The sequence below is a fragment of the Camelina sativa genome, chromosome 19 (assembly GCF_030686135.1).
Source record: "Camelina sativa cultivar CO46 ecotype springtype chromosome 19, ASM3068613v1".
In the NCBI taxonomy this organism is placed as follows: Eukaryota; Viridiplantae; Streptophyta; class Magnoliopsida; order Brassicales; family Brassicaceae; genus Camelina; species Camelina sativa.
Window position 1 is genome coordinate 19,344,648 of NC_141898.1, and position 15,241 is coordinate 19,359,888.

A 15,241-nucleotide genomic window follows, 5' to 3' on the forward strand; every position below is an offset into this window, starting at 1 on the left:
TAAGTTTGGGGTTTGATAACTCTCTAATTTACATGTTTTAAGCATCCCTTTTTTCCATATTTTGCATTGTTTTTACCCTAACCTTAGCACTTTTAGATCATTTACTGTAGGAATCCACATTTAGGCCATTTAGGGTGTTGCATTCTTGCATTTGCATATTTTGGATGAAAACAGGTGCTTAAGAGCCAAAAATGGGGAGGAACAAGGTCGAATCCGAGCATGTACCCGAAGGAGCTATGGTGTAGGAAGAACAGTCTGAACACCAACCTGATCGAGGAGGATCTAAGAACAGAAAGAAAAATCTGAGAGCTTACCCGAAGAGTAACCCAAGCTCATCCTCGTGCACCCCATCGAGCAGACCCTCGGGCAGGACTGGGAAGCTAGGGTTAATGGGTTTCCTTATATAAACCCCCCCTCTTCTTCCTCTCGCCCTAGCACGCCACAGACCCTCAGAACAGAGAGCGAGAGCTTCTGGGAGAGAAACTGAGTGACTCAAAACTCTTTTTACACTTTGTTAGGATTTAATTTCATTTCTTTTTGCATTTTTGATTCTATACTCTTCCACTCTACTCTATTTTTAATCTAATGCAATTTTTTTATCTATGCTCTTGTGTTTTCTGCAATGAGATCTGAGTAGTGAAACAAAGTTTCTAGGGATGGGATAGATGATTTTGTGTTCTTGATCGGTTAGGATGGCTTAGCTTTGATATTTGTGTTTTATAAATCCTTTTCTAGATTGGTGTTCTTAATGCTATCAACAGATCGAGAGATTGAGATTAGATCTAAGGTGTTTTACCATCAAGAGGTGTAGATGAAATGCTTGAATCAATTAATGCTAGAGATTTACTCACTTAGCCTAAGAGATTAGATGAGTAAGGGGTTTATTGACAATAATAAATCGGTTTGTATTGCCTGCTTGGTCATGTTTCTCCAACGAGAGTTGGGTAGGGGAGTGATCAAGGTTGATTGTTTATATCACGAGAGTGTTTTAACAAGATTTTAGAGATTTATTGTCTAGGAAATATTTGCTTGAGGCATGTAAGATATCCAAATTGGTCAGGAACACTTAGGAGTCGATTACCTCATCCTTAGGATCTTTCGTATTTAGAACGTTTACATTTTATTCATAACTCGATTCCTTACCCGAACAGGTACACGATCACCTGCTTCGAGTATACCTTCGAGCTGTTCTTGCCTATCTTGTTTACTCGTTCACCCCACCTGATCCTGTACTCGAATGCTTGCATCGAGTGCTTAGGTCGTGTGGTTCTTGTTTATTTGCTTTCTTTTGTTTATTTTAGGATTGTTAGATAAAACCCAACTATTGCTTGGCTTGACCTTCATAGTTCTAATTGTATCTTATCTGCTAGCATAAGAACCATTTGGATTACCCTTTGTACTACAACTGCATAGGGAATTGATACCCTGGGTGAAAATCATGTTATCAGAATTCTTATTGGATGTATCCTTCTTCTTACTCTAGTCATCTCCCACCAGATCTCACCTTCCGTTCCGGCTTCTTTGTAAAGCACATTGTCACCGAATACTTCTCCGGCATCTCCCCCGGATACTCCTCCGGCCTCTCCCGTGGATACTTCTCTGTTTGCCTAGTTTGCATTTGATCAATAACCACCTTTGTTGGTTTGGTTTTTCCCCTTTTATGGCAAACGTTGTCTACTGGATACTTCTTTGGCATCCTCCTTTCAGCATTGGAGGCAGACCCAAGTTGCTTCCAGCCTAGAACCACCTATGTGTGAGATCGGGAAGCGTACTTCTCTTCTCAGAGTGTTTTCTGAGTGGAGGAGCTTACCGTCGTATTGGTTCCGAACTAATTAGACTATTTTCTTATTGCGAGATGAAAATCATATATTATTGCTTGTAAAAGTTTTTGATTTCCTTGACAATTCCCTTTCCCTCTTATTTATACTTACTATACTACAATCAATGCGTAATCAATGTACCCCGTCAATCACGTTCTTCACTTATTACGATCTTAATAACGGAATATTCGAATAGATCTCTGAGCTCCGAAGTAATTGTCTCTTTGTCTCACTTTGTCCCCGCTTCTCCTTACCGGGTCTTTCTTAGCTTAATAGGCTGGACATTCGGCCCATATCATTCGGCTCGAGATCAGACATATAGCCCGAGAACAACTGATCGTGGTACCAACACTATGTTGGTTCGTCTCTCAGCTTAACGTTACCGTATTATTGTATATTGGTGACTATCTTCTTACCAGATGTTGGTTATTTGTCAAATGATTTTTCTATCTTGAGCTTGCTTGTGATAATGTGGTTTGGCATTTCTCCTTGTACCCAATCAAGTTTTGTCAAGCTTGTGTCTCTATGTTTAAGTATGCCTGCTCATGTGTTTATCTTTCAAGCTTGCTAGTCGGGTGTTGTCTGATTATGCTCTTGTCTCCTTGTATCTTTTTGGTATGAGTGAAATATTTGGTGCACAAAAACAAAACATGATCCATTTATAAAAATGTAAATGGTGGTTGAAACTAGTATGATGCAAACTCAGGTGGTGAAAATGAAATCCAAAGAACCATGTTGGAACTACTGAACCAGCTTGATGTTTATGATTCAAGAGGAGATTTTAAGGTTATTCTCGTGAAGATAACCACTGAAGACTCTTCAAGCTAATTCCTCTTCATTAAAAGATATTCTTTTTTTTTTATCAACCAAACATTAATAATTAGAAAATAACTCTACGGTTAATTGCTCAAACTGAAGGGTAAAAGTTTACAAATGAAAGTTCTGAAAAAGACATTCTCTTTAAGTAAGTATTTTGCTTGTTACAAATTTACTGGAATTTGGAAAAAAGTTTTATAATACTTAGGTACAAAACCTTAGGCTCATAGATTGTATTGGTGAGTCCAAGTCTAGTCTCCATTCGATTTTATTCACTAGTATGCGGCTATGAGCAACTTCAAATAATTTTTTTCTCTTACAAGATGTCATTGTGTGCTTCATTTTCAGGTGACAACCAACGACAAATAAGAGAGCCAAAATTCTTGGAGAAGGCAGAAGTGAGAATTGCTTGAAATGATACAACAACCTAAGTTTTTGGAGGGAGAGAAAGAGCAATGGAGTTCTTTGTTTAATCCATGTGAATTGCGGTACTTGTGATGTTTGTTTGAGACTTTGTTTTAACAAATGGCATAGAATGATGAACTTCTTTGTAAAATTACAATTATGTATTTTTTCTAATGACATATGGAAAGGAGTATGCTTTTAACAAATTGATTTTATAACATATAATTAATTGGAGTATTCGATTATATATTTGGAATAATATTACAATTCATCAATTTATAATGTAGCACATAAAAAAATTGCTTCAAAACAATATAATATAACAAAATTATGAGCTACTATAAAATATATTAAAGCATTTAATTAGTGATATAATATGAAGACATATAATAGCATGTGAAAAAATGTTATTGTATGATGTGTCCCTATCATAGTTACGACAGAGATAGCGTTTGATAATTCGCTATTAATGACATATAATAGCATTTCTCTAGAGTTAACAAAACCCATAGTTTTTGTAGTGGTAGTAGTGTTATAATTACATCTTATAATATATCGTAACGCCCCTACTGCCACCAACCTCTTATTGGCCTCATGTCCAATCTCAGTCCATGGGTTCACCTTCCTTAATGGACATCACGTCCTCTCATTAGGCTCGTGAGCCCGTCCATATCCGACTGTGGGATTGTTACGTCCAAGAGGTTTTAAAGACTTGTGACCGTCCCTACAAATCACCACATGATCTTTCCATGTGCTTTGTTCTCACTCGCATAGTTCCGACAATCACTTCCCAAAAGGTCACCCATCCTGAGACTACTCCAGCTCAATCACACTTAACTCTGAAATTTTCTCAGACCCCTTAACCGAAAAGATAAGTTCACTTTGGCGACATATATATAAATTTTCGAACATGACAATCAATTTTTTTAAATCTCTCCGCATGTCCCTGAAACCGGAGTGTCACATATATATATATATATATATATATATATTAATCAAAAATGATTATATTTATTAGTATGATCCAATTATACTATCTATGTATGTTGAGGACTTAGGTGGAATCATTTAACCAACGTTGTTATACAAAAAGGGTAACAATGACTTTAAAATCGGACTAGGTGATACCCTGTGATACAACATGGGATTATATATTTTGTTAGTTAGTTTTTTTTTGTAATTTGCATTTTTGTAACGTAGTTTCTTATTTTGACTTATTTTGTTTGTTTATATAGTGTTTATTTGTATATTTGGGGTTATACAGTAAATTGAAAATCCTAATAGAGTAAGTAGTTTGTAAAATGTAGTTTGTAGAATGTAGCTTTTCACGGAAACATACACACCGAAATATTGGATAGTAGTTTTGTAAGAAAATAGACACTCCGCAATATCGGATAGTAGTTTTGTAAAAGGATAGACACACCGCAATATCAGATAGTAGTTTTGTAAGAGGATGAGTTTTCTTTATTTTGGTTTGTCGTCAAAAGAGGAGAAATTGCTTGTTAAATTTTAGTCTGAGATATTTCAATGGTTAAGAAACCATTGTATTTATAGTGAGATTAGGTATATTTAGTTTATTATTTAGAAGTTAATATTTGATATATCAAATCTTAGCAAAATTGTTAAAAAAACCCAATTTAATTTATAGTTTGATAAAAATATTTGTTTAACGGGTTTAACTCAAACTTTTTATCTATTTTAAAATTTTTAAGAGTAAAAATATTAATATTACTTAAATATTTTATAGACTTTCAATATATTATAATAATTTAAACTTTCGACGTGGTTCAAATATTTATAATAATTTAAACATTCTATAAGAATTTAAATATTTATAATATTTTAAACTTAAAAAAACGTAAATATATTATTTTATGTTTACTTTTAAAAGTTTAAATATGCTCAAATATAGAACCAAATTAAACTGTTAAATTTGGATACTTGATAAACCAAGCTTCCTGCTCATTTGTACTCAAAACATATTAGTCATATATTTATAGTGATTATCAACCATATTCCAAAATATTTAGTCGATGTGGGATATACAATACACCTTTTCTGTAAATTAGTTTACAACTTTACATATATATAATTTCTGCGTTTTTTATTATTTCCATCTATACTAATCATAATTAATTACTATAATTTCGTTAAAAAAATATCGAAAATCTAAACTAAATGATGATTTGTTTTTATTTAATAGGTTTTTAGTAATAAAACCCCTCAACTAAAGAAGATGGATCGTAAAAAAACCCCTCAATTATATTTTTAATGATTAAATCCCTTAACTTTAATTCTGTTAATAAACGTCCTCCTCCGTCTACAGTGTCGTTAAAACTGGATGATTAAGGTTAAGTCAAAACGCAGAGTTTTCCAAAAAATAGAAAAACGACATGTAAACTCTTAAACAACACAAATTGTGAATAAAAACAACAAGATGTTTTGATACCCAGTTTTAAAATTCCCAAATTCACCTAAGTTTTAAAGTCCCCAAATTGAAAAAAACCTAAATTGACGAATCTTAGTTTAGAGTGATGGCTTTTATCGATTCTTTCAGTTTTGAGAGATAAACCGGTGATCGACAAGAGTTGCAGAATTCTATATTGAGTGTTGTTGTCTCATCGTTCGTCGTCTTCTTTATTTCAGCTCTAAGAAACCGAAAATCATGGGAAGGTCAGTTCTTATTTCTGTAATTCAGTTTAGGATGAATTCACCTTCGTATATATAAGAAGAGTAATATAATTTGATTCCTCCTTTTCGATAGCTTTTAGGAAGCATCTTTTTTTCTTCTTTTTTTAATTGTTTTCTTTTTATATGAGTTGGATTGGACTCCATAATTGTTTTCTTTTCGATAACGTGAATTCTATGTGATGTTAAAGACTAGTGATTTTACATCACTTTTTTTACATGTGAAACTTCGTAGTAGTTGTGTTGAGTTTTGGGATTAGTCTTTTTTAACCAATTATAGTTGTACAGGACGCTTTTCTTTAGATTACATGTTGGAGGATATTGGGCAGCGGATGGTTCATATAATGGTGGTGAGACCAGATGTTTAAGTCTTGATTTTGAATACCCCAGTTTAGCAATGTTGACAGATATGGTTTCGAGTACTGGTTATGCAGAAAATATGAGTAAGTTTTCTTACTTCCCATCTGGAGTAGTAGGTCAGAATCGCAAGGATTTATGTAGTGATAGGGATGTTGGAGAAATGATTACATGTACACATGAGTTAGAAAGTATGAATTTGTATGTCGTTAGGGCAGATGATCCTTATCTAGATGATGTTCTTGTTGGAGAAGGGGAAGAAGAAGAAGAAGAACGGAGTGATGGAGAGCAGACTGATTTTTACCGTGATGATTATGTTGAGAGTGATGACTCAGATGATGATGGAGAGCAGCCTGATTTTTATGTAGATCAAGAGTTTGTTTCCAAAGAGAAGTGTAAGGAGGCAATTGAGAAGTATGCTGTGAAAGCGAAGGTGAATATACATTTTAAGAGATCTGAAAGGAAGAAAATAGAAGGAGTGTGTGTTCAAGCTGGTTGCAACTGGAGAATATATGCATCAATAACTAGTCGTTCAAACAAAATGGTTGTAAAATCATATAAAGGAACCCACAGTTGCTATCCTTCAGGTATTGTGGATCTCTACATTATGACTTCAACTTGTCATATGAAGTCTTTGTTTTTCTGGATTTTTTTTGTTGCATCATGTTTGCTTTTAATGTTTCACTCGATTTTGTAGTTTTGTTTTGATAATTTTTATGTTCCAGTAGTATATTTGGATTTATAATGGTATTTTGGATTTTTATCATAATTCTTGACTTATATAAATAACATGTCGTTTTTTAGTTTTTTCAAAACACAACGTTTTAATTTAACTATGACTTAACCTTAATCATCCAGTTTTAACGACACTGTAGACGGAGGAGAACGTTTATTAACAGAATTAAAGTTGAGGGGTTAATCATTAAATAGATAATTGAGGGGTTTTTTTACGATCCATCTTTAGTTGAGGGGTTTTTTTACGATCCATCTTTAGTTGAGGGGTTTTATTACTAAAAATCCTTATTTAATTGTATTAAGTTGATCTGTTGTTTCCGTAAATATCTCACAATATAAAAGCAAATCAAATAAGTTTACATATATATACAATTTCGTATTTAATCTATTGATTATTTTGGAAACAACAAAGTCACAATTGATAAATATTAAAGATTTCTCATTATTATTAATATTCGTAATAGTTATATGGATTAAATATGGTAGTAGTTAATATTTGATATTACTGAAGCCATTAAATACTTTGATATCAGTTTCCTTATTTATAGGGATTATACCTATGTTTGGTTGTGTGTTTAATTATTCTTGAATTAAATAATAGACATGATCTGAAAATTATTAATCTGGAGAACAAACAGATCCGCAAATTTTTTTCTTCTATTTTCGGGTCAGAGAGGATCCGCGTCCCGACCCGTTTAGTTTTAAGCGATCGACCCAAGGGTATAATGGTCATTTAAACAAATCGAAACTATTGATTAATTTAATTAAATTAAGTGATTCTCTAATCATTTTTAATGAAAAACCTACTAAAACAAAGTCATGGTCCAATTTGAGTCTAGTCAACTTTAATAGTATAGATACATTATCGAGTACTGATATTCTAACGATTGGTATTCGGTTCTGTTACTTGTACCCTTCTCGATTTCAAGAACAGGAAAATTTTCCTTTTCGTAAGATTGAGTGGCAGTCTGTGTAAATACTTAGATAATTTTGGACATGTTAAAAAACGTACATCTCTTTTAATTATATAGAAATCATTTTTTAATTAGATTATATTTTTTTTTTTGTAATATAAATGTTTTGGTTGGGGAAAAAAAAAATCTAGCAGATCGTTTGACGAGACAGAGACATATAAGAAACTAGGGCAGTGACCAAAGTGAGAGTACAAAGGAGAAAAAAAAGGGGAACTGAAGACGAAGAAGAACCAAAGATGAGCAATTGGAAAACCCTACTCCTTCGCATCGGCGAAAAGGGTCCTGAGTACGGCACTTCCTCCGACTACAAAGACCATATCGTCAGTACTCTTCTCGATTCACTCTTCTTCCCTCTTAAACCCTAATTTGAATTTTCCTGTTTACCCAACTTTTTTCCTTTTCCTGGGTAAAAAAATACACAGGAGACTTGTTTTGGTGTTATTAGGAGAGAAATCGAGCGTTCTGGAGACCAAGTTTTGCCTGTAAGCTGACCTTCTCTTGAAACCATATATGACTTCGTTGTTCGATTTCATGATTATTGGGTTTCTCTCATCAATGTTGTTTTTCATCTTTAACAGTTTCTTCTTCAATGTGCTGTACAATTGCCTCACAAGATTCCTTTGTATGGGACTTTGGTAAGTCTTTTTATGAACCAAGTCACCTTGCTTGAATAAAGCATTCCTTTTTCTTTTCTGGGTATCTCTGGGCATGCATTTAGATGTGTTCTTTGTAGTAGAGGTTTTGATTGAGTCTTTGATGATATCTGTTTTAACTGACCCTTAACAAAGAATAATTAGCTCAGAAGCAATTACCAAAAGGGTTTAACTTGGCAAAAACTACTTTAGAAACACAAATAATAATGCAAACACTCTTAAGGTGGATCGTTTTGTGTCTATTATATCCTATTATGAAAATTGTAGAAGTCTACTTATTTGTAGTTCTGGCGTCATTACTTGGTGATATCTAATAGAACACACAGCCTAACATTTCTAACTTCTGAGTAATAAAGAAATTGTTTGAATGTGTATCTCGTAGTATTCTTTAGGATGGCTAAATAATTCTTATCTCTGTGTAAATATTCATGAAGACATACTTTGGCATTTGGTTTTCCGTTCTTTGAGTCAAAGCTGATCTGAGATATCCGGTTCCCTGTTATATATTCGTTGAATTTAATCTGCTACACATACTTCAAAGTTTGATGGATGTCTTTTCACATGTTTAAGATTGGTTTGTTGAACTTGGAGAATGAAGATTTTGTTCGGAGGATGGTAGAAAGTGTCCAAGTTGATTTCCAGGTGAATAATCTAATCTGTACATCAAAGGACACTTTTGTGTCTAATTGGTAAAATAAGGTTTCTCAGTTACTTTTGTTTCTAATGTGACTGCTTTTACTGGGTTGAACATGCCAGGACGCTTTAGATTCTGGCAACTGCAACAGTATCCGTATATTGCTTCGATTTATGACTTCCCTGGTATGGTTACTAACCTTGTTTCATGGTTGCTACGTTATTTGATACGTAATTTCATGCTTTTAATACACAAAAATAGTTTGAAAAGTTGAACTGTGAAGTATATAGAACTGTAATATTTCATGTTTCTAACATGTTTTATTTGGGTTCTTCAGTTGTGCAGTAAGGTTATTCAACCTGCTTCTTTGATTGTCGTGTTCGAAACATTGTTATCATCAGCTGCCACCATTGTGGATGAAGAGAAAGGAAATCCATCATGGCAGCCACAAGCTGACTTTTACGTCATATGTATCTTGTCCAGCCTCCCATGGGGAGGATCAGAACTCGCTGAGGTACTGCTCTTGGATTAAAGACATTCCAGAAAATATTTTGGTAACTGTGTTTTAGAAAAGTATGATATTTACAATGAATGCTATTAGAATACTGGACAGGCGCTTCCATTTTTTATAATGATCTCATCCTTGTTGGATGTGCAACCAACTTTTGTAGTCTGCTTCTGTCTTTATTGCTGGAAACTATTATTTTAACTTGTCATGACCGCTGAATTTTCCTTTGTCTTGCAGCAAGTTCCTGATGAGATTGAAAGAGTGTTAGTTGGGATACAAGCTTATTTGAGCATCCGAAAGAATTCTTCCACCTCTGGATTAAATTTTTTCCACAACGGAGAAATTGAAAGTAGCCTTGTAGAGAAGGTTTGTTGTTAGTGTTTACTTCTGGAACTTGTTGTTTTTATTTTGTGTTACCTCCCCCTTTGATTTTGTCTCAGTAGATCTCTTAGCAGATGTATAAATAAGATGCATGGGTTTTACTCTATGTGACGTTTCATTCTCTGCTTTTCTATATTTGTCTGAGATAGTTTTCTGTTGAACTTTGTATCATGGTGTAATAACTTTTAGTTTCCGTCGTTTTTTTTCTTTCTCGATTGTTGTCTCTTTAGGATTTCGTGGAGGATCTATTGGATCGAATACAGTCTCTGGCTTCCAATGGATGGAAACTTGATAGTGGTATGCATATTTCGTAAACTTTTCATTTCTTTTTGTATCGTGAAGAGTGAAGACTGCAATCTTCTACAAACTTTTCATATCTACCTTGTTTCACCTAAAAAATTGATTAGTTCATGTGACAAGTGATGTTAGTTGTATATTCCTATTGATGAAAATTTCATGCATGTTCAATTTGCAGTACCTAGGCCTCATCTCTCATTCGAAGCCCAGCTTGTTGCTGGAAAGTTTCATGAGCTACGCCCTATTAAATGTATGGAACAACCGAGTCCACCTTCTGATCATTCGAGAGCATACAGTGGCAAGCAAAAGCATGATGCATTGACAAGATATCCTCAGAGAATTCGTAGGCTGAATATATTCCCAGCTAATAAAATGGAGGTAATATTCTGGTTTGTGATGTCAATGTTCGTCTGAATAGGACATATATCATGTTGATAGAAGTTTATTAGACTTGCTTTGATTTCAGTAGTCAACAATTTTTGTTCTCTAACCTATTAGATTTGTAGATTGATATATGGGTTATATGATGTCTGTTTGTATTCCTTATCTGTGTCTATCCTTTCTTCTGATTCTGTAATCATTAAACTCGCAGGATGTACAACCTATTGATCGCTTTGTTGTGGAGGAGTATTTGCTGGATGTGCTCTTCTATTTAAATGGCTGGTTTGTATTTTCGCAAAACTTGAGTACTTTGATGTTTTTTCACGTTTCTTCTATACTTTTTCTGCACAATGGACCTCCATGCATGCTGGTTTTGGTGTAGATCTTGGTTTTTGCCTCCTAACCACTGCAAATTAATCATGTGCTATCTGAATTTCTAACCTTAGCTTAAGATGTATTAAGCTAAGTTCTAGACTTACTCTTCATAATAGGGGCTATTAGGTCTGCACCGAATATCTGGTTTAACCTTTTTCAAGTCATTATTATGGTTCTCGAATTACGTTGCACAGACTTGTTAAGTTACATCTTAGCTTGTGCTGAGTTTCTTTTTTTTTTTTTTTTTTTTTTTCTGGTTACAAAATTTTGTTTGCCTTTTTAAATTATATAGAATTCTGTTTCACTAATTAATTTATTGCAAAGCTAGTCGGAAGGAGTGCGCGTCCTACATGGCTAATCTTCCTGTTCCTTTTCGGTATGAGTATCTTATGGCAGAGACATTATTTTCTCAGGTATGTTCTGCTGTAGAAATTTTGGGATTTATCTCTCTAGTGAGTATTCACATTGTATATGAAAGCATACCTTTTCTGGCAGATTATAGCGAATAATTCCAGAAAATTTATTCGTAGAGTATGGTTTTCAGATATGACAATTGGATCTGCTGTTTTTCAGATACTACTGCTACCACAGCCACCATTCAAGACTCTTTATTATACACTCGTGATTATGGATCTTTGTAAGGTAGCAACGAAGGATTTCTCTAATCATTCGATGGTTTTAACTCCCTTATGTGATCTTTTTTTCTACCTGATTCCAAATATTTAATTATTTTAGGCTCTTCCGGGTGCCTTTCCTGCTGTTGTTGCTGGTGCTGTTCGTGCACTATTTGAGAAAATTTCCGACTTAGACATGGAATCCAGGACCCGTCTTATACTATGGTTTTCTCACCACTTGTAAGTATATGATTTCATTTTTCTTACCTCTGAATTTTCGTGATCTGAAAAGGTGCTATGTTGTCTAATATTTGTTGATGTTCCATATATGATAGGAGATTTCGTAGCTTATCTGGCTCATGATTGAATTATTGAAACATGAAATTTGGATTCTCACTCGACATATTTTTAATACTGATTATCCGTTAACGTAATACAACGGTCCTCTTTGAGTCTTGATTTGTCGATCAATTGAGAAATCAGTTATTCATCAGATGGAGTTGATTACGTATTGTCTACTCATGTCTATACTACCATACTTGACAGATCCAACTTCCAATTCATCTGGCCGTGGGAAGAGTGGGCTTATGTTTTGGACCTTCCCAAATGGGCCCCTAAGCGTGTATTTGTTCAGGAGGTTTTACAGAGAGAAGTACGCTTGTCTTACTGGGATAAAATTAAGCAGGTAACAGATCACCTGCCGAACAAGAATTTTCTTTTTGTCATGATTTCGTATATTCTGTTGTCCTTGACCTCTTTACCGGCTCGGGTGGTGACGCAATATGGAACATGTTTAGATGGGGCGTGTTCCACATTTACGTTAGGTTGGAAATTCTCAATTTTAAATGGTTCGGCTGAACTGGATATAGTAAGGTCGTATTGTTGCAGAACATCAGGTTGCTAGGGAGTTAGTACTGTATTGGTACTTAAGCATCACCTATCCTTTCGCTTTTCTCCTTTTGGAAGAAATACATTAGTTATTTCGTAAATTAGAAAAAAATATTCCCAGGCTATTAGTAGCTACTAAAGTTAAGCATGACCTAACCTTTCGCTTATAGTTCATGGGCGATCAATGTTTCATCTTGTTTTTTCACATGGATATATCATTCTAAACTTAGCATCAGATATCGTTTCTCAGGCTATTTTGTGTCCTCTATGTGTGTCTAACAGAGCATTGAGAATGCGAGTGCCCTTGAAGAATTGCTTCCTGCAAAGGCTGGTCAGAATTTTATGTATTCCCTGGAAGAGGGTACTAAAGAGAAAACAGAAGAACAGAAATTGTCAGCCGAATTGAGTAAGAAGGTCAAAGAAAAACAAACTGCACGTGACATGATGGTGTGGATTGACGAAATGATATATCCAGTTCATGGTTTTGAAGTCACTCTTTCAGTAGTTGTACAAACTTTACTTGACATCGGATCAAAAAGTTTCACTCATTTGGTCACTGTCCTGGAGAGATATGGCCAAGTATTTGCAAAACTTTGTCCTGATAGTGATAAACAGGTGATTCTGTTATCTCAAGTGAGTACATACTGGAAGAACAATGTACAAATGACAGCGGTGGCAATTGATAGGATGATGGGTTATAGACTAGTGTCTAATCAGGCAATTGTTAGATGGGTGTTCTCTCCAGAAAATGTTGATCAATTTCATGTGTCTGATCAGCCGTGGGAGGTCAGCTGCGTTCTAACTTATCCGTTGTGACCCTCAACAGAAATATTTAATCTACTTTCTGTAGAGCATGTTTGTTTATATTCTGATTTTTGTTTCTCTCCCTGCAGATACTTGGCAATGCTCTTAACAAGACTTATAATCGTATCTCTGATTTAAGGAAAGAAATATTAAACATTACGAAAAATGTTTTGGTAGCTGAGAAAGCTTCAGCAAACGCACGAGTAGAGTTGGAGGCTGCTGAGAGCAAACTTTCCCTAGTTGAGGGTGAGCCCGTGCTTGGTGACAATCCAGCGAAGATGAAGCGTTTGAAATCAACAGTGGAGAAGACAGGAGAGGCGGAGTTATCTCTTCGGGAGTCCCTCGAGGCAAAAGAGGCCCTTCTTAACAGAGCTCTCTCTGAAACCGAGGTATTATATCTGTTTTGAGTCCTTTTTAATGCAGCAGAAGATCTTATTCCTTTGGTTTACTAGAAGCTAACTTGCATTGTGCATAGGTTCTACTGCTCCTGCTGTTCCAAAGTTTCTTGGGTGTGTTGAAGGAACGGCTCCCAGATTCAACAAAAGTGAGATCAGTGCAGGATCTAAAATCTATAGGTGCGGAAGATGACAAGTCATCGGCGATGGAGGTGGACAGTGAGAATGGAAACCCAAAGAAGAGTTGTGAAATCGGTGAGAGAGAACAGTGGTCCATATCAACACTTGGCTATCTCACAGCGTTTACAAGGCAATATGCGAGCGAGGTAAAAAAAAAAATACTAAGAGTTGGATGTTGTTTTAAGAAATTTAGACTGAATCTTACTTTCTCCATGTCGTGTAGATATGGCCTCACATGGAGAAGTTGGAGTCGGAGGTGTTCTGTGGTGAAGATGTGCATCCTCTCTTTCTTCAAGCCATATCTTCTGCACTTCAGTTCCCTTTACAATGATCTTCCTCTTTCCATCTCAAACCTGTCTCTTTTGTTTTTGTTATGAGATTCTGACATTCAACAAGTTATTAGGAAATTTATGAGAATCGTAAAACGATAGTTTAAACAGCAGTCTCATTTCTGAGCTTGTTTCTCAGTGGCACCGGAACGAAAATTTAAAGCATTTTCATTAACTGAAACAACTTTCATGTTATGGCTTTGAAGGAGTACGGGCAATAAGAAGAGTTACACGTGCAAAGATCATTCTTCTACAATAAGATGCTTCTGCATGTGTACGTACTAGTCTTCCCTAGCGACCAAAAAGGTCATATCACTTAATCTCACCAACCACAAAGTAGCAGCATGATTAGATGTATTCCATATGATTACCTATATCTAGATGTATAGATTGGGATTTTGATCCAAAAAAAAAAAGATGTATGGATTGGGAAACAAATCTACAGACCATCCTTCCGGAAACAAATCTACAGACCATCCTTCCGGAAACAAATCTACAGACCATGCCCACTACCACTAGCCATTCTGACACCTCGTCACCTAGAATGACTCTGCACGTCTTCCTTAACTATTTGATATTGCTCAAGTCCCAAAAAAAACAATTTTGTTAGGCCATGTTTATAGGGAAAACACATGGGGTGTTCTTAGGCATTTTAAAAATGAAAATAATTGAATAGTGGATTTAAGATCAGGCTCACTGATCTTATTCTAGAACTGTTCTTGGGCATGATCTTGTGTGACGTGTCTCTTTCGGATTGGTTGAAAATATATGGAATAAATTTTGACATTAATCTATGTATTAATTAAATAAAATGTTTGTCTTGTTTAATTAATTAAGTAATATGTTTGTTTGTTTTTTTTTAAATTTTATTTACAATGTTTTTTTTTGTTTCATAAAAATATGGCATTGTATTTTGAATTTTAGTAAAAGTTTTATAAGTTTGCAATTAAAATGTTATTTTATAAATTTTTATAATTGTAATATGTTTAAGAATATTAATAAACATT

At 34.7% G+C, this 15,241-nt stretch overlaps 2 protein-coding genes across 5 annotated transcripts; both read left to right on the plus strand.

Annotated features, from left to right (window-relative positions):
- Positions 1 to 5,524: 5,524 nt before the first annotated feature.
- Positions 5,525 to 6,855, plus strand: LOC104766628 (uncharacterized). Of its 3 annotated transcripts, none has more exons than XM_010490546.3 (3): positions 5,528 to 5,714; positions 6,018 to 6,172; positions 6,341 to 6,855. In XM_010490546.3, the coding sequence occupies exons 1-3, from the start codon at positions 5,707 to 5,709 to the stop codon at positions 6,781 to 6,783; spliced, it is 606 nt and encodes a 201-aa protein (XP_010488848.1). In that variant the 5' UTR covers positions 5,528 to 5,706; the 3' UTR covers positions 6,784 to 6,855. The 3 variants fall into 3 exon arrangements, with proteins under 3 accessions (XP_010488846.1, XP_010488848.1, XP_010488847.1); XM_010490545.3 differs by having other exon boundaries at positions 5,530 to 5,714; positions 6,305 to 6,855; XM_010490544.3 differs by having other exon boundaries at positions 5,525 to 5,714; positions 6,018 to 6,855.
- An 871-nt stretch (positions 6,856 to 7,726) lies between these two features.
- Positions 7,727 to 14,415, plus strand: LOC104766627 (nuclear cap-binding protein subunit 1). Of its 2 annotated transcripts, none has more exons than XM_010490543.3 (18): positions 7,727 to 8,115; positions 8,218 to 8,277; positions 8,374 to 8,430; positions 9,019 to 9,090; positions 9,205 to 9,267; positions 9,420 to 9,596; positions 9,828 to 9,956; positions 10,202 to 10,268; positions 10,447 to 10,646; positions 10,861 to 10,931; positions 11,353 to 11,437; positions 11,598 to 11,666; positions 11,760 to 11,878; positions 12,185 to 12,323; positions 12,809 to 13,312; positions 13,420 to 13,719; positions 13,806 to 14,051; positions 14,129 to 14,415. In XM_010490543.3, exons 1-18 carry the CDS (start codon positions 8,032 to 8,034, stop codon positions 14,234 to 14,236), a joined length of 2,550 nt encoding a protein of 849 aa, XP_010488845.2. In that variant the 5' UTR covers positions 7,727 to 8,031; the 3' UTR covers positions 14,237 to 14,415. The 2 variants fall into 2 exon arrangements, with proteins under 2 accessions (XP_010488845.2, XP_087358252.1); XM_087502126.1 differs by having other exon boundaries at positions 7,923 to 8,115; positions 11,349 to 11,437.
- Positions 14,416 to 15,241: the final 826 nt, after the last annotated feature.

Excerpts from the sequence above, each read along its gene's own strand:
- LOC104766627 (XM_010490543.3), top strand. The coding sequence starts at position 8,032 with ATGAGCAATTGGAAAACCCTACTCCTTCGCATCGGCGAAAAGGGTCCT. Across the intron at positions 8,116-8,217 it reads CCGACTACAAAGACCATATC|GAGACTTGTTTTGGTGTTAT; the intron begins GTCAGTACTCTT and ends AAAAATACACAG. Across the intron at positions 11,667-11,759 it reads TGATTATGGATCTTTGTAAG|GCTCTTCCGGGTGCCTTTCC; the intron begins GTAGCAACGAAG and ends TAATTATTTTAG.